The sequence below is a fragment of the Rana temporaria genome, chromosome 5 (assembly GCF_905171775.1).
Source record: "Rana temporaria chromosome 5, aRanTem1.1, whole genome shotgun sequence".
NCBI classification, from domain to species: Eukaryota; Metazoa; Chordata; class Amphibia; order Anura; family Ranidae; genus Rana; species Rana temporaria.
The window spans coordinates 369,025,533-369,043,823 of record NC_053493.1 but is presented as its reverse complement, the minus strand read 5'-3'; the positions used below and the strand labels follow the sequence as shown (position 1 = coordinate 369,043,823).

Here is an 18,291-nt window from a genome sequence, read left to right as displayed (position 1 = left end):
GAGGAGGAACAGCCAATAAGGGAGGCCCGATATAAGGCTATCATGGCACTGCAACTGCTGTTGGCGATCGCTTCGCTAAAGCTGGAGAGACTGGAGCACCCTCCGCATAGGTAGGTATAGACCTTTCTTTTACTGGGTAGTTTTGCTGAGGGAACAGATTTAACCACTTCCGTACCGTGCCAATTCTGATATTCCCCCTCATACATGTAAAAATCATAATTTTTTTTCCTCTTCCGTTCATGGACACGGCAGCCTTTGACCTTGGGGATATATCCGCTTCCTTCCAGGAGAGTAAGGCAGAAACAAAGCACTTTAAGAGTTAACACCACTTTCCTCAGTGCAGCTCCTCCCAGGGGGTGTGTTTCTCCGGGTATAACCCACACCCTGCTCTAGCGGCTCCAGTTTCTTTCTGCCCAACGTCAGAGGAAAGGCACTCTGGAGTCCTGTACTCTGGAGATTTTTTTTTCTTGCGATTTTCTCGCTTTTTATTTTGTTCCTGCATTTTTGGATCTGGAGATTCTTCTATCAACTGCCGACTGGGTGACAGGCTGGGTCTTGACTCTTGTAGTCCCCCCATGTTCGGCCATCGAGCGTGTGCCGGCCCTCAGCTTCGCTTTGGGTCCATTGCTCCAGGGGCGGCCGGGGAACTACATGTTCCAGGACACATATGACCGGTCTCTATGGCCTTGTCAGTGTGTCTGGCCGACAGCCATGCCGTTAGTGGACGTTGGGTCTGTCCGGGATACCTCCACCCGGTAGTCGCAGGACGGGTAAGTAGTGACCCCTTGCTCAGGTAAGATGGTATGGCTGGAATTTTCCCTGGGGAGGTCGACTGAGGGTCCGCCCTGCTTTCCTCTCTCCCTTTTCCTCTCCCTCCTTAGCGGCTGTGAAGGGGGGTCTCCTGGGTTTTCTTTATTACCACCGGGGCCCGTGTGTTGTTGGGGGACTGTGTTGTTACTTTGGGGGGTGCTGCTGTGTTGTATGAGGTGTTTGGTGCGTCACTGGGGATTTTAAACTGCGCCACGGCGGCCATTTTGCCGGGGTCGCGATTTACAAAGCTCGGCGGCCATTTTCCTGTAGCCCGCTGGTGATTTTTACCTCACACGGCGGCCATCTTGGAAATCTCTTGGCCTCTTGTGACAGTTTTAGCGCTGTGAAACGCCGTGATTCTTGCCTGAGGTGACAGACACAGTACAACCAGCACATCAGAGCACACCTCAGGTTTTCATCTCTCTCTGCAGCTGGGTGGGGTTGGTGAGTCCCTGGGAGGCCTCTGCTTCTTTTTTTGCAGCCAGGAGGTGACCGGTGGGTTGTTCTGTCTTGCAGTACACAGCGGTGGGGCAATATGGAACCTGCACCTGGTGTTTCTGCCCCAGCAATGCCTGAGTTATACTTTAATCCCCCTGCTCCTGCCTTGAGGCATTTCTCGCCAGGTTTGAAGCAGCTAGTGCCTGCTTCTGGGGATGTCTCTGACTGAATGAATGGCTTGTATAGCGCTACACATGCGAACTGAATCGCCTCTGTGCGCTTTTTCCAGCCAGTCTGCTTGGCTGGTGCGGTCATTTTACCCTGTAGAATCGTGATACGCTTGGGACACAGTCATACACACAGATGTACATATATATACTGGGCCAATTTGGACAAGATCCAATTTACTTACCAGCATGTCTTTGGAGTGTGGGAGGAAACCGGAGAACCCCTGGAGGAAACCCACGCAGGCACAGGGAGAACATGCAAAACTCCAGGCAGATGGTGTCGTGGTCGGGATTCGAATCGGTGACCCTTTTGCTGCTAGGCGAACGTGCTACTCACTACACCACTGCGTGACTCATTGCCTGCTGTTGCTTCTGGTTCTGTAATGTCAGATGATGCAGGCTTAACCCGCACGGACTGTGAGGATGACTCTGCCTCAGGGTCAGTAAAAAAATAGGGAATTTGTTGGAGCTCTTATTTCTACGGTGCGTGATACTCATAAACTTGAGGATTTGGCGGGAGCACCAGTTGTGCAGGTCCCTTTTGGGTTCCGCAAGCTGCCTAGCACCGCAAAAGTATTTCCCTGTATTCCTTATTTGGAGCATTTGCTATGTAAGGAATGAGACACGCCACAAAGTTTTTGCTGTTCCTAAAAACTTTGCGGTCCGTTATCCTTGGATATCATGGACGCGTACCTGCGTGTTCCCATATGCACAAAGCACCAGACATTTCTGCGCTTTGCAATCGGGGAGGACCACTTTCAATTTGTGGCCCTCCCGTTCGGCCTGGCCTCGGCACCACGGGTTTTCACCAAGGTGCTCGCCCCGATACTGGCCCTGCTGAGATAGCGGGGGGTCGCTATCGTGGGATAACTGGACGACCTTCTCCTGAGAGCTTCCTCAGGCTCAGGATTAGAAGAGGATGTGTCTATCACGTGTCAGGCACTCCGAGTTCGGCTGGCTTCTGAATATCCAGAAGTCCGTGTTGGTTCCGTCTCTGCGTCTGGAATACCTAGGGCTAGTCCTGGATTCCTCGGAGGCAATTTGCGGTGCAGCAGTTGTTGACCCAGAAGTGGTCGTCTCTTTGATTCTGCATGAGGGTTCTGGGTCTGATGGTGGCCTCTTTCGAGGCAGTTCCTTATGCCCGATTCCACACCAGGGAACTACAGAAGGAGATTCTGTCAAGTTGGGACAGGCTCCCGACTTCTCTGGATTCCCAGATTCAGTTGAGTCAACTGGTCAAGTCTTCCCTGGTGTGGTGGCTGACGTCTCCAGTGCTTCGGGCCGGGAAGTCGTTTCTGCCATGCCACTGGACAGTGTTCACGACGGATGCCAGCCTCTCCGGCTGGGGGGGGGGGGGGGCGGCATTTCTTCCTCGCCTGCTGCACAGAGTGGAAGCCGAAGGGATTCCAACAATCCTGATCGCCCCAGACTGGCCGCGCCACTCCTGGTACGCGGACCTGGTGTGTCTGGTGGCAGACGCCCCCTGGCGTTTACCTCTGAGAAAAGATCTGTCACAGGGTCCGATCTTCCACCCTGCTTTACAGTCGCTGGCTTTAACGGTGTGGCTGTTGAGAGCCAGGTACTGAAGGACTGAGGCCTATCAGGCTCGGTGGTCTCTACTATGCGTGCACAGAAGTCTACTTCATGTAGGATTTACTATCGTACGTGGAAGGCCTACATCTCTGTGTGTGAGGAGATGAAGTGGCACCCTCTTTCATACGTGGTGTCTAGGATTCTGCTGTTTTTTTTTTACAGCAGGGAGTGGATCAGGCTCTCGCCTTGAGTGCGGTTAAGAGTCGGATTTAGGCTCTGGACGTTTACTTTCAATGAGCTTTGGCGGCGCACTCCTTGGTGCGTGAGTTTGTACGGGGGGGTCCGACATGTGGCTCCTCCGGTGCGCCATCCACTACCCCCATGGGACTTGAATTTAGTCCTTTTGGTGCTTCATGGTTTCTCCCTTTTGAGGACATCCGAAAGATCCCTTTGTTGACTCTGTCACCAAAGGTGGTTTTTCTGGTAGCAATTACCTCAATCAGACGAGTATCTGAACTGGCGGCCTTGTCTTGCAAGGCTTCCTATTTGGTCATCCATAAGGATAAGGTGATGCTGCGGCCGCAGCCGTCTTTTCTCCCGAAAGTGGTTTTGGCTTTCCACATTAATGAGGACATTGTTCTTCCATCCTTATGTCCTCAGCCGAAACACCAGAAGGAGGCCACTTTACATTCCCTGGATGTGGTTCGGGCCCTGCGAGTGTACTTATCTGCTACGGCACCGTTCCGGAAGTCGGACTCACTGTTCGTGTCGGTGGCTGGTCCCAGAAAAGGTCTGGCAGTCTCGTCGGCCACCATTTCTAGGTGGATACGACAGGTTGTGCTACAGGCCTATGCCCTAAAGGGGCGGGCACCTCCTTTTCAGGTTACGGCGCATTCGACCAGGGCGATCTGCGCCTCTTGGGCTTTCCGGTATCCAGCCTCTGTGTTACAGGTGTGTAAGGCAGCGACCTGGTCGTCGGTCCACACTTTTTCAACGTTTTACGAGGTGGATGTGAGTGCATCTTCTGATGCTTCCTTCGGCCGCAAGGTGTTACAGGGGGCAGTTTAAAGTTGGAGTTCCTCCATTGAGTAACTCCGGTTTTGTTTGGGGTGTAGCTTGGTTTGCTGTGTTTTTCCCACCCCTCGAATTTTTTGACACTGCTTGGGGATGTCCCTAAGGTCAAAGGCTGCTGTGTCCGTCCATGAACGGAAGAGAAAATAGGGTTTTTGTACTCACCGTAAAATACATTTCTGAGTTCATGGACGGACACAGCACCCACCCCTCCTTTGTTTGTTCTGCTTGTTACGAACTGGAGCTGCTAGAGCAGGGTGTGGGTTATACCGGGGGAACCACGCCCCCTGGGAGGAGCTGCACTGAGGAAAGTGTTGTTAACACTTAAAGTGCTTTGTTTCTGCCTAACTCTCCTGGAAGGAACCGGATATAACCCTAAGGTCAAAGGCTGCTGTGTCCGTCCATGAACTCAGAGAAATGGATTTTAGGGTGAGTACAAAAATCCTATTTTTTGCTAGTAAATTACTCAGAACCCACAAACATACCTTATTTATCGCCGTATAAAACGCACCCTAACTTTAAGAGGGATGTTTCAGGAAAAAACTTTTCACAGCCCCCTGCGTATAACACGCAGGCACAGTTTACCCTCCATTTTCAGGTTAAACAAAAGTGAGTGTTATATGCCAATAAATACAGTATTTATTTTTTTATCAGAAACCCTGCTAGAGCAGGGTAGCTGAAGGCGGCATTCAGATATCTACACTCAAAGACCAGGAGGTCATATGATGGTCTGTGGTATGGTAGTGGTTAAGTATAGTTAGGGTTTGACTGGACTTCTACTTTAGACTGCATTAGATGTCCATGTCTAGTAATTGATTGCTTGAATGATAGATTAAGGAAAATTAATAGAACTAATCAACCTTTCAGTGTGAAAGAATATTTGCATCTTTCATCTTCTTGCAACTGTTTTAGGTTCAGAAATCAGTTGTACTCATTTTTAGAGCCTGATCAACTTCTGGCTTGCACTGCCACCAACTGCTCTAATGTCTCAACAACTTCCTTCTTAAAACTGCTTATTTGGGAAGTTTCTTATTAATCCCCAAAAAGCGATTGGTATATTGTCTTAAAGTCTTTTATTGTAATGAGTTCACTCTTTATTGCACTTTATTTTTCTTCCAAAGGGTTACTGTACTTTTATAGAAAGTATTAATAACTTTTTGCCCGCTTGACCTAAATAAACTCCCCTCCCCAAATGTACACTTTCCGGGTTGGACAAAAGTGGCTTGCAGGAATATTTAGCTCCTCTGGATGAAATTCTTTCTCCTGGCCGCACTGTTGCAAAACAGAAGACACTTGGGATACATTCAGAGGTTCTATTGGGCATGTACCAAAGACTCCTGCAGACTAGGTTGTCCGATCCAGCTACGTATACACTTTGAGGGGGCCTGGGGCTGTTTTAGAGTAGGGATTTGAAAGGAAAACATGTACTCTATGAAAGGTTAGTGAAGTTCTACTATTAGAGGTCACCAAAACTGATTTTTTTTTTTTCTAGCATTTACTTATAGGTTGTATACAGTAAAACCTTGGATTGTGAGCATAATTTGTTCCAGAAACATGCTTGTAATCCAAAGCGCTTGTATAGCAAAGCAAATTTCCCCATAAGAAATAATGGAAATTCGGATGATTCATTCCACAACCATTTATTCATAGGAAAACAAGGGAAGAGGCGCCTCTGGGTGTAGTAGTTTAAAACCATTTAATACAATTAAAACATAGGTAATGGTCACTCACATTTTTGAAGTGACAAATGGGCATGTAGGTAAATAATCCCGAGGTGGGGAGAGGTGTCATCCGTCCGTCCGCTGTCATCCAGGGTCTGCTGGAGCGCTGTGTGGGGAGGATTCACTATCACCGCTGATGGAGACAGCCGGCTGCGTTGGAGGATCCTCAAACCGAGGCTTGCTTGAAAAAGCATCAGCATGCTTGAAAAAGAGTGCGGCAGCCTCACCATTCGCTGCCTGTCCACTCGGAAACGCGTCGCACACCCGGTGACGCCATCATCCCTCGCCTGCTGTCCACCTGCGCTCCAAGCCCCGGCTATCTCCATCAGCGGTGATAGTGAATCCTCCCCACACAGCGCTCCAGCAGACCCTGGATGACAGTGATGGCCGGATGACACCTCTCCCCACCTCGGGATTATTTACCTGCATGCCTATTTGTCACTTCAAAAATGTGAGTGACCATTACCTATGTTTTAATTTTATTAAATTGTTTTAAACTACTACACCCAGAGGCACCTCTTCCCTTGTTTTCCTATAGAATTGGAACATGGTTTCTGTTCCCCTCTGATGGCAGCCCTGAAAGTGTGTACCTCCTCAAAAATCCAGACTTTCATTACCCACCTTTGTCAGCCAATGTAAAACATTACCTACTGACTTTGCCCCTTCCTCTCATATGGTGCTGACTTGATACCTTAAGCATTGCTCACTTGCGCATGTTTTACTTGTATTGTCATTTATTCATAGGTCCTTCAGTTTATAGTTAATAAAGATTATGGCAATGTAACCATAAAATGTCAATCCACAAGGGGATTAGAAGCAAAATCCAGCAGGAACTACAGAGTATAAAAGAGAAGAGTGGCGCCTCCAAGTGTAGAAATATGTTGCTAAATGTTGTACCTTAATTAAATGTAACCATATTGCTACACTTGGAGGCGCCTCTTCTCTATAATTTGTGACGTGACGCTACTTGTATATCAAGAAAAAATGTAACAAATTAGCTTGTCTTGAAAAACTCTCTCAAACCAAGGTTTTACTGTATATTCAATAAAGATCCCTGGTCAGATTTATGAGCGATAGAATTAGATTGCATTAGTGTTAGGTGGTCAACCAGTGTGTTGGAAAACTTCTTTTAATTTTATATTGCACACTCTGTAACCTGGACTTATAATAGCAACACCACTCCACAGTCTTGGGACTCTTTACAAAGCATATTAACCCAGAAACCCCCAATTAGTGCAGGGCATGGTGTTATACAAGCAGTACCTGAATCCTTTGTTGGTATCTGTGTCTTTGGTGTGATAAGTAGGAATCTGTCACCACAAAGATCCCAAGGGTGTTGCTTAAGCTTGTATGTTGCCAGACTAAGTCCTTGAGCATTTGTACCTGGAGTTCCAGGCCTTAAATAACCCAGATGGTGGTGGCTTTCTTTATTCCTTGACATTTTTTGACTGATATATCTATGCCCTCTTTTGTTTTCAGTTCAAAGTTGAACAGTGGCTCAGGGGCAGGAAGGACATCCAGGCCAGGCAGGACTAGTGACTCTCCCTGGTTTTTGTCTGGTTCTGAGACTCTGGGCAGACTGGCAGGCAACACCCTTGGGTAAGTTTTAATAGGGATAAGGCTGAAGATGTTTTCATTCAAAGTAGCTATACTTCCATCTACAATATTTACAAAGGAGTATTGAGAGACCCCCTGAACATTTACAGCTGTCTGCAAGAGTCACAATTGGCTTACCCATTATATATTTGCTTTATATTGTGACTGTGGATCTCCAGACAGTGAATTCTGTTGTGTTGTGTTTTTTTTTATTTTTATTTTTTATTTTTCAAAAGTGATCTTGGTTAATATTTTGAGATTTTGTTCTTGTTTGAAATCTGAAACTATACAAGATTTTTCTTTTATATGATTTTAGAATTGTGCTCCTAATTTGGACTTTCTTTGCCTCCATTTTTCTAGCAGTCGATGGAGCTCTGGAGTAGGTGGAAGCGGTGGCGGATCCTCTGGTCGCTCGTCAGCCGGTGCTCGCGACTCTCGGAGACAAACGCGAGTCATTCGCACAGGACGAGACAGGGGCTCAGGTCTCCTGGGTAGTCAGCCACAGCCTGTGATTCCAGCTTCAGTGATACCAGAAGAACTTATATCACAGGTATACACATTACTTTTTCTGTGGTGGACACTTGGTAGGAATGTTAGACTTTTTAGAAAAAAAGGTGACGGGAGGTGACCCCTAGCTAATTGACAGCCTCAGTTCTGTTCCTGTGTGAAGGGAGGGGGCGGTGTGTGTGTCTGTCCCTTCCCTCCCCTCAGGTCTCAGAACTCTCCTCACTGAGCTCTGCAGAGTATAACTTCAGCTCCCCACACACCAAGTTAACATTTTTAACAGATGTAGAGAAGAGAGGGCTACAGATAAACAAATACAATTTATGTGGGAGGGTTTGTTTCATCTGTATATCACCTGAGGCCAGTCACATCACTGGGTATATATGAGGTTTTACAACCACTTTTTCAGATTTAACTGGTGTTAATCCCATGCTATTCATGTGTGTTGTAGCTTTTAATGTTGGGGGGGGGGGTGTTTAAAAAAATGTGTGTGTGTGTGTATATATATATATATATATATATCACAAATCATCCCAGGGATGTTCTGCTCTAAATAATATGGTATATATCTTTTGTTTGGGTTAATTTTTATCTTCATGCAATGTAGTTGGTCAATAAGTGTGAAACTGAATGCTTCAGGAAACAATCTCCGTTTTAGCATGTGGCATTTCAAATCATCTTATAGGCTGCTGTAGTAATTTTCAGCTTTATGTAGATAATAAAGCACATGCAGTGTTACCCCTTTGCCTGTTTTTTTTTTTTTTTTGTATATCATTTTATTTTTTTGGTTTTCATATACAACGATTGTAACTCTGGCCTTGGGCCTTCCTAAACTTCAGTCTATCTCTGAATCACAGGCGCAAGTTGTCCTTCAAGGAAAGTCTAGAAGCGTTATAATTAGAGAACTCCAAAGAACAAACCTTGATGTGAACTTGGCTGTAAATAATCTCCTGAGCCGAGACGACGAGGATGGCGATGACGGGGATGACACTGCCAGTGAATCCTACTTACCTGGAGGTTAGTGCTTGGTAGCTTGGCCCATGTGCAGTACCACATGAGGTGGTCTTATTTCTGGAAGCATAGTTTTAATATCAGCATAGGCAGTTAACAAGAAGAAACAAAACCTCCTTCTGTTCGCACTCTTTTTGCTGGTGTGCGCTCAGACGGAGGATGTTCATGACTGTAGTGTAATATATCATGGCATTCTGTTTTCATGTTGTGCTTAATGACGGCTTGTGATCCTTGTGTTTATAGAGGATCTTATGTCACTGCTGGATGCTGACATTCATTCTGCTCACCCAAGTGTCATAATTGATGCTGATGCTATGTTTTCAGAAGATATTAGCTACTTTGGTTATCCATCCTTTCGGCGCTCTTCACTTTCCAGGATAGGCTCATCTAGAGGTAATTCTGTGCCTTTGTCTTCTTAGAAATTAGCCGTGTTATGTTCTGGACTGTAAGCATTCCTTGTAATATGGGTGACCTAGTACATAGACGTAAGAGTGGAACTTCACAGCAGCCCTCAAAACTCGTTGATGGACCAGTTCAATCAAAAGGTGTTTCTTGGTTATAGGAATTAATTTTAGAAATGTAGCATCGTGTATATGATTTATTTCAACCTTAATAGATGCATTCACCTAGTGTATGGAAGATGATTGGGTGTGGTGTCTGTGGGTTTTTTGTTTTTTTGCCCAACACCAAAAATGTTTGCCCCCAAGCAGTAGGGTTGAGGAGAAGGCTTATGCTCACCCGATTCTTCATTCCATCGACAAACTGCGCTCCCAACTGTCCAGTGGTGGACTGTTCCCGGTGTATGGAGCCGGCTCTAGGCTTTATGACGGCGGGAACAGTCCACAGCTCGGGAGCGCGGATCTGCCGGACTGGTCTTGTGCGGGGAGGATTAGGTAAGTATATCTCCTCCTTTTTGCCCCTCTCTTAGATTAAAGCAAGCAGTTATGGACTTTAAGTCTAAATTGCATAACTGGTGCGTCATGGCGCCCATAACAGGTAACCAATTCTTTCTTTACAATACCTGTTTTAAAAAAAAAGAAAAATACTGTGGTACTGCAAACCGCATATGTTGAGGGTACTGAAGCCATTGACTTGCTTTGTAACCAGCTTATAACATTTTTTTTATTTTGGCCTCAAAATGTACATCTTGACAAGTTACCAATTGGGAACAATACTTCCATATAGAACTGACTTAATGGGGTTTTTAATTTTAACTTATTCATCTAATGGTGAGCCTTTTAGATTTCTAATCTTTTTACCACATCTGGCATCTTTGTGATATCAGGCTAAGTGGTGTCCCAAGTTTCTCCTACTGGAATTGTAGTCTAATCTGGATAAAGTGATTAATGGAACTTCCTTGGTATGGCCTTGGCCAGACAAGGAAGCAAACATCAAGGGGAAACATTGCTTTGGTAAAATGCAAGATTTGAAAGGATAAGTTCACTTGAAGGAAATGCACATATTTTTTTGCTCAGGTAAAAATATACGAATTTACCATTTTTATTTTTTAAGGAGCCTGGAAAGCATTGCACCAACAATTCGCAAATAGTTGATGCCATACAGGTCTCCTACAGACTGTCAGTGTGAGCTGTCTGCCTGTACATTATATGGGCAGGCAGTTTTACACCGACGGGAAGACTCAATGAACTACCACAGTGCTCAACGACATCATGGTACATCATTGAACTACAAGCTGACAGCCATAAAGTATGTCAGGATTTGTAGTTCATTTATACACAGAGCTCTTTGAATGAATGACGTGTGAGTGGAGCTTCTCCCTGTACTGCTGTCACAGGGGAGTGAGCAGCAGGGATTGGGCGGCAACAATGGGGAACATGGTACATGTACCCAAAGGTGGATTTATCCTTTCAAGAAACAAATTGATGAGGCAGGCAGTCTCCTGCCTTTCCCATCCTGCCATTTATTAAGACTGTTACTAAATGGCCCCTTTTTTTGTTTGTTTGTTTTTTATTTATTTTTTATGCAACTGGTCCATTAACTGTTTTTACATGTATTTGTGTACCTATATTTGGTTCTGATTTTATAATTTTTGATATCTGATAACTTGGCCTTGCATTAAACATCCCATTAAGGACTAAGCCATGCTCTTACTAAACGGCCCATAATTCAAGCTTTAGTTTGACCCTGGAAATGGTAGCAGTGGAGATAATTTCTGTAGAGCATACATAAGCTTTACTTGCTGCTAGATAAGAAGGGTCTTAAATAGAGATTGGCTTACTTTTATCCCACTGGTGTGACCCAATTGCATACCAGTTCTCCTTCTTCCCTTAGAAAGAGACTCTGAGCTGTTGCGTGAACGTGAGTCAGTTTTACGCTTGCGCGAGAGGCGGTGGCTTGATGGGGCCTCATTTGATAACGAACGGGGCTCCACAAGTAAAGAAGGTGAGCCCAGTTTGGACAAGAAGAACACCCCAATACTGAGTCCAGTGTCACTGGGAGAAGACTTGCAGTGGTGGCCAGAAAAGGTAATCTGCACTTTGTTTTTGGAATGGGTATAGTAATTATGCCAAACATTAAGGAAAACCTTTGTGTTAGATATTCCTTTTAATTGTGACCCTGTGTGTGTGTTTGTTTTTTTTTTCTCACAAGAAAACTGTTGGTGTTATGTTTAGTAATGATTTAGATATGTGATGCAATTTATTTAGGGCAGTGTTGTATAAAAAGCCTGTTATGACTAACTTTATGCAATGATATAGATTATCATTAATTAAAGCGGAGGTCCGCCCACCGTTCCAAAAATTAAAAGCCAGCAGCTGAAGACTTTTAATATTTGGACACTTGCCTGTCCTGGAGTCCAGCGATGTCTGCACCGCAGCTGATGTTGGATCAGCTGTTGGATGCATGCAGCCTCCATTGCAAGTAAGGGAACCCTGCAGTGAAGCCTTACGACTTCACACCGGGAACTGTACTGTGCATGTGCGAGGCTCAGCTCCTCTATCCTACTGGCCTGGAGGAGGTGGTGACAATCCCCGTTGCTGAGGCTCCCGGAAGTGGGAACAGGATACCTGTGAGATGTGTATCCTGTGTGTCTCTCTCCCCCCCCTTGAGCACTTGGGCTTTCACACTGGAGTGAATGGATCCGCTCTTTCAGGGCGCTTTGCAGGCGCTATTTTTAGCTTTAGAACGCCTGCAAAGCGCCTCAGTGTGAAAGGGGTCTTAGGCTACTTTCACACTGAGGAGCTTTGCAGGTGCTGCAGCGCTACAAAATAGCGCCTGCAAAGTGCCCTGAAAGCCTCTTTTCTCACTCCAATGCGAAAGCCCAAGAGCTTTCACACTGGAGCGGTGCGCTAGCAGGATGCTCAAAAAAGCGCCACTGAACTGCCAGCGGCCGGTTTTACTCTTCTGGGCCTCTAGCAGTGTGCTGGCAGGACGCTCCAAAAAGTCTTTGAGGCGCCCCGCTAGTGGCCGAATAGCGCCGCAAAAATGACAGTAAAGTGCTGCTAAAATAGCGGCGCTTTACTGCCGACGGCGCAACGCCCCAGTGTAAAAGTAGCCAGGCACATGACCAAACGGATGCAAGCAGCCAATCGAATTTTAGTACTTGCTCAATATGGATTAAATAAATTGGCATTCTGCATAGCCATATATGTAAATTAAGTGATTTGTGCAACAGCAGGTACTACTTGCACAAATCACTGTATTTATATATCTATGGCTATGCAGAATTCAAATTTATTTAATCCATATTGAGCAAGTACCATTTGGCTGCTTCCTTGGCACTGGCAGTTGGAACCTGGCTGGCACTCATCATACAACAACCCAACATTACATACTACACTACACATGAATGATGATATGGACGGTACCTGGCCTCACCTGCTGCTGCCTGGGCCTGGATTTGGGGTTCTCCCGGTTCCCCTAATTTAAAGTCTCTCTGTCCTCAACAGAAACCAACTCATGTGATGGCTGACGTCCCTCACCGACCCGCTCGGGGAAAACTTGAAGTCGCGCAGAGGAGGGTAGGCGGAGCTTTAGGCTCCGCCTACGCTAGTTAGTCAGTGGAATGACGCTGGTCTGGCCGGTCAGTTTTCAAGAAGCATGGGGGGGCGCCTGTCGCTCGGCTCCTCCATGCTGCGCTGCCTGCCAGACAGCTGAGCTAATTTTTTTTGCAGGTGCCGTGCCGCCGGGGATATAGTGTGGGAGGTGGCCGCAGCACAGCCGTAGGAGGACAGGTTTTACAAGAAGGGAGCTTTTTATTTTTTTGGGGCGCCCCCCCATAGCGCCACATGGCACTTCCCATGTCAGTCTCAGGCTGCCAATGCCATAGGTCCATGACCGTCTATGGATGATACACACACACTCTGTTCGGGGGGGTGACTCAGCGGTGATCACTTTTCCGCCCTGTTCCCAGGGTCGGCACTGTAAGGCAAGTGGCCATCTTGCCTTGCGCTAGCGCCGACCCTGCATGACCTACATCCGCTTGCATAGTTCAGTCTGTTGGGCAGCAAAACAGTGCGGGCCAATCGGATGGGGGGGAGCGCCCATGTGATTACCAGAGAGGAGTATGACTAGTCCTCTGTATCGCAGGTGGATGCGTTCCCCAGCCATCTGTCCCACAAGAAGTTTTTAATATTGTCAAGAGAGCAGCAATTTGTGATGGCAAAAAAACAAAAGAACAAAAGCTGGACAGCCGCACTCCAAAATTTTCTTTAAAAGAGATGTCTTTATTTTCAACTGTGCATACAGTCACTGCAAGCCCACAAAAATCAGTATGGCCAACGTTTCGCACTGGCGTCAGTGCTTAGTCATGGCTTTTTTGCTATTACCGCATTGCCAGCACCCTGGTGGTTCAACAACCCCTGATCATCACGAGGCTCACCTGGAGCGGTGAGAATTCTGTCTGTGAGCAATTTGTGATGGCCCAGAGCGGTGTCTGCAAAGACCATTTTAGTTGCTCTGGGTTTCTGTAAGTTGCTGTTTACCCATTAAAGACTCGTACTGTATTATCTTTGCTTTAAAAAAACAAGCACATTGGTAGATATCCAGGTCTTGTATACTATCTAATCTGTGGGCTTTTCATTCTTTTTATATAGGATGGAACAAAATTTGTTGCTATTGGGGCACTATATTCTGAACTAGTTGCAGTAAGCAGCAAAGGAGAGCTTTTTCAGTGGAAGTGGTTAGAATCTGAACCATACAGGAACCCACAGGTATGTTGCGAGTTGTATTAGCATATAGGCATATGTTCTTGGTATGTGTTGCGATCTTGGCTTATTGGGGAAATCTTGGCTTATTAGGGCACTTTTTTTTATTTTTTCCTCTCCTGCAGAACCCCTTGATTCATCATCCAAGGACAAGTTTTCTAGGTTTGACGAATGAAAAAATTGTACTCCTTTCTGCAAATAGCATACGAGCTACTGTCGCTACGGAAAGCAACAAGGTTTGGAGCACTTATTCCCTTTTTACTTTACATTTTGTAAATGTGTTTTGTATGTGTTTTTGCCCCTTGCATAAAATGCTTGGCAGAAACCTGCTAGCTATATTTGTATGCTTTTTGTAAAAAAAAATAAAAAAAAAAATGGCTTGGCTGTTAAGCTGAAAACCTCATTGGGCTAGGTTCACATCTGTGCAGCCAGTTCCTTCAGCTGCACAGTAAAACGTGCTGGATGTGTGCAGGTGCCACTAACCTCTTAGAGTGGAGAGTAAGCAACTATGTGGCCCCTCGGCGGATGGGCCTCGCTGCTGAGAGGCCACATATTTGAGTAACAAAATGTAATGGGTGCTTTGCCAAGATTGCGCTCCTGGCACAGTTACCAGTGCCTAATGAAAAGCTCCCGATTACTGCTTGCGATCTGGAGCTTTCCATTAATGTGACAATTGTGACAGCCAATCACAGCAGTCACATGATCATAAACCCCATGAAGGGCCTGGAGGCGCTGGCATTAAGGAGTTAATCATAACGGCATGCCTCATGCACTGGGAACTGCACTGCGGTTCTTGTGTGGCCTGCGATTTTCAAAATGCTGCAGGGACTTTTTCCCTGCGCTTCTGAAGAAGCGTCAGCCTATTTAAATGAATGGGTTGCTGTGCCCATGCAAAACACTGCCCACAGAGCACATGTGTGAACCTAGCCTTACATTTGTGTTACTTGTTTAAAGTGTATTACTGGGCAAATTTTGTTTTGGGTAAGATTAGAGCAGAGTTGCAACAGTAAGTTAGAGGGCAGTAGCGATCTTCTGCCTTTTTTTTGCGGTCTGTAGCATTGGTGAAATTTCCTCTTTACATCTTATCCCAGCAGTGCCACCGGAAGTGAAGAGAATTGTCCTCAGAACAGGTGTCTCCATTGGAAGATTTCTTCTTACTTCTGGAAACAACGCTAAAATATTGTTTTCTCCCTCAGACTATGGTTACCAGCAGAGATGGGCGTGTTCGGGATCCTAGTCCCAACCCACCTGCCCGATCCCACCAGGAAGCAGACATGGCACACCGCTAATCAGACATTGAGACATTTCCCAATCTGTGCACCTGGTGGGATTGGGCAAGTGTGTTGGGACTAGGATCCCAAACACATCCAAGCACGTTCCTAGTTACCAGTACAAATAGAGGGGGTATATCCGCCCAATGAGGACACGGACATGCATAAAAACTTGAGGGTCTAACAATCCCCCCCCCCCCCTTTGCGCGATCAAACAAAAACTTAGATATGCAGTTTAACTGTGTGGCTTTCCTCCCCTACCTTTACACCTTTTTGTTGCATGCACTCGTTTAAGTGTGTGTGTGTGTGTGTGTGTGTGTGTGTATCATATATAATATATAATAATTTTTATTTTATTTTTTTAAGGTTGCCACCTGGGTTGATGAAACGCTTAGTTCTGTGGCTACAAAATTAGAACACACAGCACAGGTATTCCCTGAATTACAGGGAGAGAAGATTGTATCTCTACATTGCTGTGCACTTTACACATGTGCTCAACTGGAGAATAATCTCTATTGGTGGTAAGTAGAATATATATTTATATATATATATATATATATATATATATATATATATATATATATATTTTTTTTTTTCTCCATGTTCTTGTTTTATTACATAACAAAAACAGTGGACATGAGCAAGAGGAATAAAGGAGGCTAATTTTTATAATGGCGGACATAGAAAATATTTTAAAGTGGAGCTTCACTCTTCCAGTCAACATTGACTATTTTTAAAATTATGTCATACTTTCTAGGGGCCTTCAGGAGAGAAGGGGGGCTTTCTCAGCAAAGTACACCTTCCTGCATTCCTGAGCTAAGAGCAGACTGATTCCAGGAAGTAGATGCTACATGAATCTGCCCTTAAAATGACCACTACCGCAAATGCTAGGGGGTGGTTTTTAAAGTGATTTCTTTGAATATTAAAAATAAATTGAAAAGCCTTTTTGATTTCTGGTGCGTAGATGCAGTGTAGTTCCATTTTAAGCTTTACATCATGTACACAATTATGAGAAGTACATGTGTAAAGCTCAGTTATAACTTTATGGTATCCAAAACAAAGTGCACAGCCTTACACCTGAAGGTATAGGATATGAGATTAGGTTTAGGTGAAGTTAAATGTTATGAAAAACACTTGGAGTGGAGACATGAAGTAATGCCAGATATGTAATATTTGTTAATATCCCAGAGTCCCGTCTACCATTTTGTCTTCAGTGTAAGGCATGCCAAACTTACAACTTCTTTCATCCTCTAGGGGAGTTGTACCTTTCAGTCAGAGGAAGAAGATGCTTGAGAAAGCGCGTGCGAAAAATAAAAAGCCCAAATCCAGTGCTGGGATTTCTTCACTGCCAAATATCACGGTTGGTACTCAGGTGAGACTATTTTATTTCAAATGTTTTTTTTTTTTTGGGACCGGTAATGTAATTCATAACTAGTAATATTCTGTGCACTCCCAACATGGACAGAGTAAGGCATTCTTTTACACGATTAACACATTTAGGTTGTCTCAGGCTTGTCTGCTGACTAAAATCGGATATTTGTATTCCCAGCGACTAGTTGCTTAATATGTAGTCTTGAGGAAGAAGAGAAAGGGGAGGCAAAACTGAAACCTTTAAATACATTAGGGGCGTGAATAAGGTTCAGGAGAGCGGTATTTTTTACTATGAATTGAAGATCAAAAACGGCCAACAAAGTGGCATTCAAAACTCCTCTGTAAAAATTTGAAGGTTAGGAGTTGATTCTTAAAACAAACACCTAGAAGAGGTAGTTATGAACAGTGAGTGCATTTAAACATGCCTGGAAGAAACGTGGATCTATACTCCGGACAAGAAGTTGAAGGGAAATAAAATAGGGGGTGGGGGCAGACTGTCTGGGGGAGATTTGCTAAAGCTGGAGCACTCCGAATCTGGCGCCGCTGTGCATCGTAGCCAATCGGCTTCTAACTTCAGCCTATTCATTTAAGCGTTGTCACTAAAACCTGGAATCTGGTTTCTGTTCAGAGTTGCACCAGATTTTAGCACTCAAGTTCTAGTAAATTTCCCCCTTCTGTGTTTTTTTTTTTTTTTTTCCTGCCATCACTCTTATGTGTGTTCTAATCTATACTTTAATTTCTAGTAATATGTGCTTTGGTTTGCTAAAAGGGCAAGTCTGAATTCTGTGTGTGCATATTTCTCCATCTGTGAAGGCCTAATTTTTGTGTATTTGATAGGTTTGCTTGAGAAATAACCCGCTGTATCATGCGGGTGCTGTGGCATTTTCTATCAGTGCTGGCATTCCTAAAGTTGGCGTCTTAATGGAGTCGGTGTGGAATATGAATGATAGCTGCCGGTTCCAGCTGAGGTCTCCGGAGAGCCTGAAAAACATGGAGAAGTCCAGCAAGACCACCGAAGCCAAGTAAGTTCACTATTAAGTTTAGGAAAGACTAGCATCCCAGTCAGTGTTCAAAACATCGGTGTGTTACACTTGCAGCTTTAGAATGTTTCTTCAGTCATTAAAGAATTTGTCTATATCTAGAGAAAAATTAGTCTGCCATCGTTTTACACCTCCTTTAAGCCCTGACACACGGTCTGAATAACGAGACATTGGCCAGTTCAATAAAAAAACAGCCAACATTCGACCTGTGTGTATGTTGGTCTGTCCGGAAAACCAGCAGCCAACTGGATCCCAATCAGCGCTCTTGGCCAATGGCAGAGAGCCCTGATCGGAGTGTTCTGGCAGGTGGGGGCCCTCCTGTTAAAACATAACAGCTCAGCGCTGTACTAACTTTGGATGGTTGGTACCGTGGCTCTGAGCTGTCAGGTTTTTTCACATTCGTGACTACCTGCTACCACCTTCAGGTGAAAGGACTCATTCCCACCCAGGCAAGACCCTTCTAAGCTCAGCCAACCCTAATTTTTAGCTATCTTTAGGTGATATGCATACAGATGTCTCTGAAGGTTTTCTGG

The 18,291-nt window shown here is 45.1% G+C and overlaps 1 protein-coding gene across 15 annotated transcripts in view; it reads left to right on the top strand.

The window, feature by feature from the left end:
* The window catches only part of UBR5 (ubiquitin protein ligase E3 component n-recognin 5), a 135,601-nt gene that overhangs the window by 28,086 nt on the left and 89,224 nt on the right, over positions 1 to 18,291 (top strand). For 8 of the 15 annotated variants that reach the window (XM_040354801.1, XM_040354803.1, XM_040354805.1 and 5 more), the window contains exons 5-14: positions 7,280 to 7,399; positions 7,757 to 7,946; positions 8,740 to 8,917; positions 9,155 to 9,304; positions 11,186 to 11,397; positions 13,966 to 14,082; positions 14,202 to 14,312; positions 15,714 to 15,868; positions 16,602 to 16,719; positions 17,556 to 17,740. In XM_040354801.1, the coding sequence (XP_040210735.1) occupies positions 7,280 to 7,399; positions 7,757 to 7,946; positions 8,740 to 8,917; positions 9,155 to 9,304; positions 11,186 to 11,397; positions 13,966 to 14,082; positions 14,202 to 14,312; positions 15,714 to 15,868; positions 16,602 to 16,719; positions 17,556 to 17,740 (1,536 nt within the window). Of the gene's footprint in view, positions 1 to 7,279; positions 7,400 to 7,756; positions 7,947 to 8,739; positions 8,918 to 9,154; positions 9,305 to 9,330; positions 9,457 to 11,185; positions 11,398 to 13,965; positions 14,083 to 14,201; positions 14,313 to 15,713; positions 15,869 to 16,601; positions 16,720 to 17,555; positions 17,741 to 18,291 lie in introns of all 15 variants that reach the window. The other 7 variants (XM_040354809.1, XM_040354806.1, XM_040354810.1 and 4 more) reach the window with 6 other exon arrangements.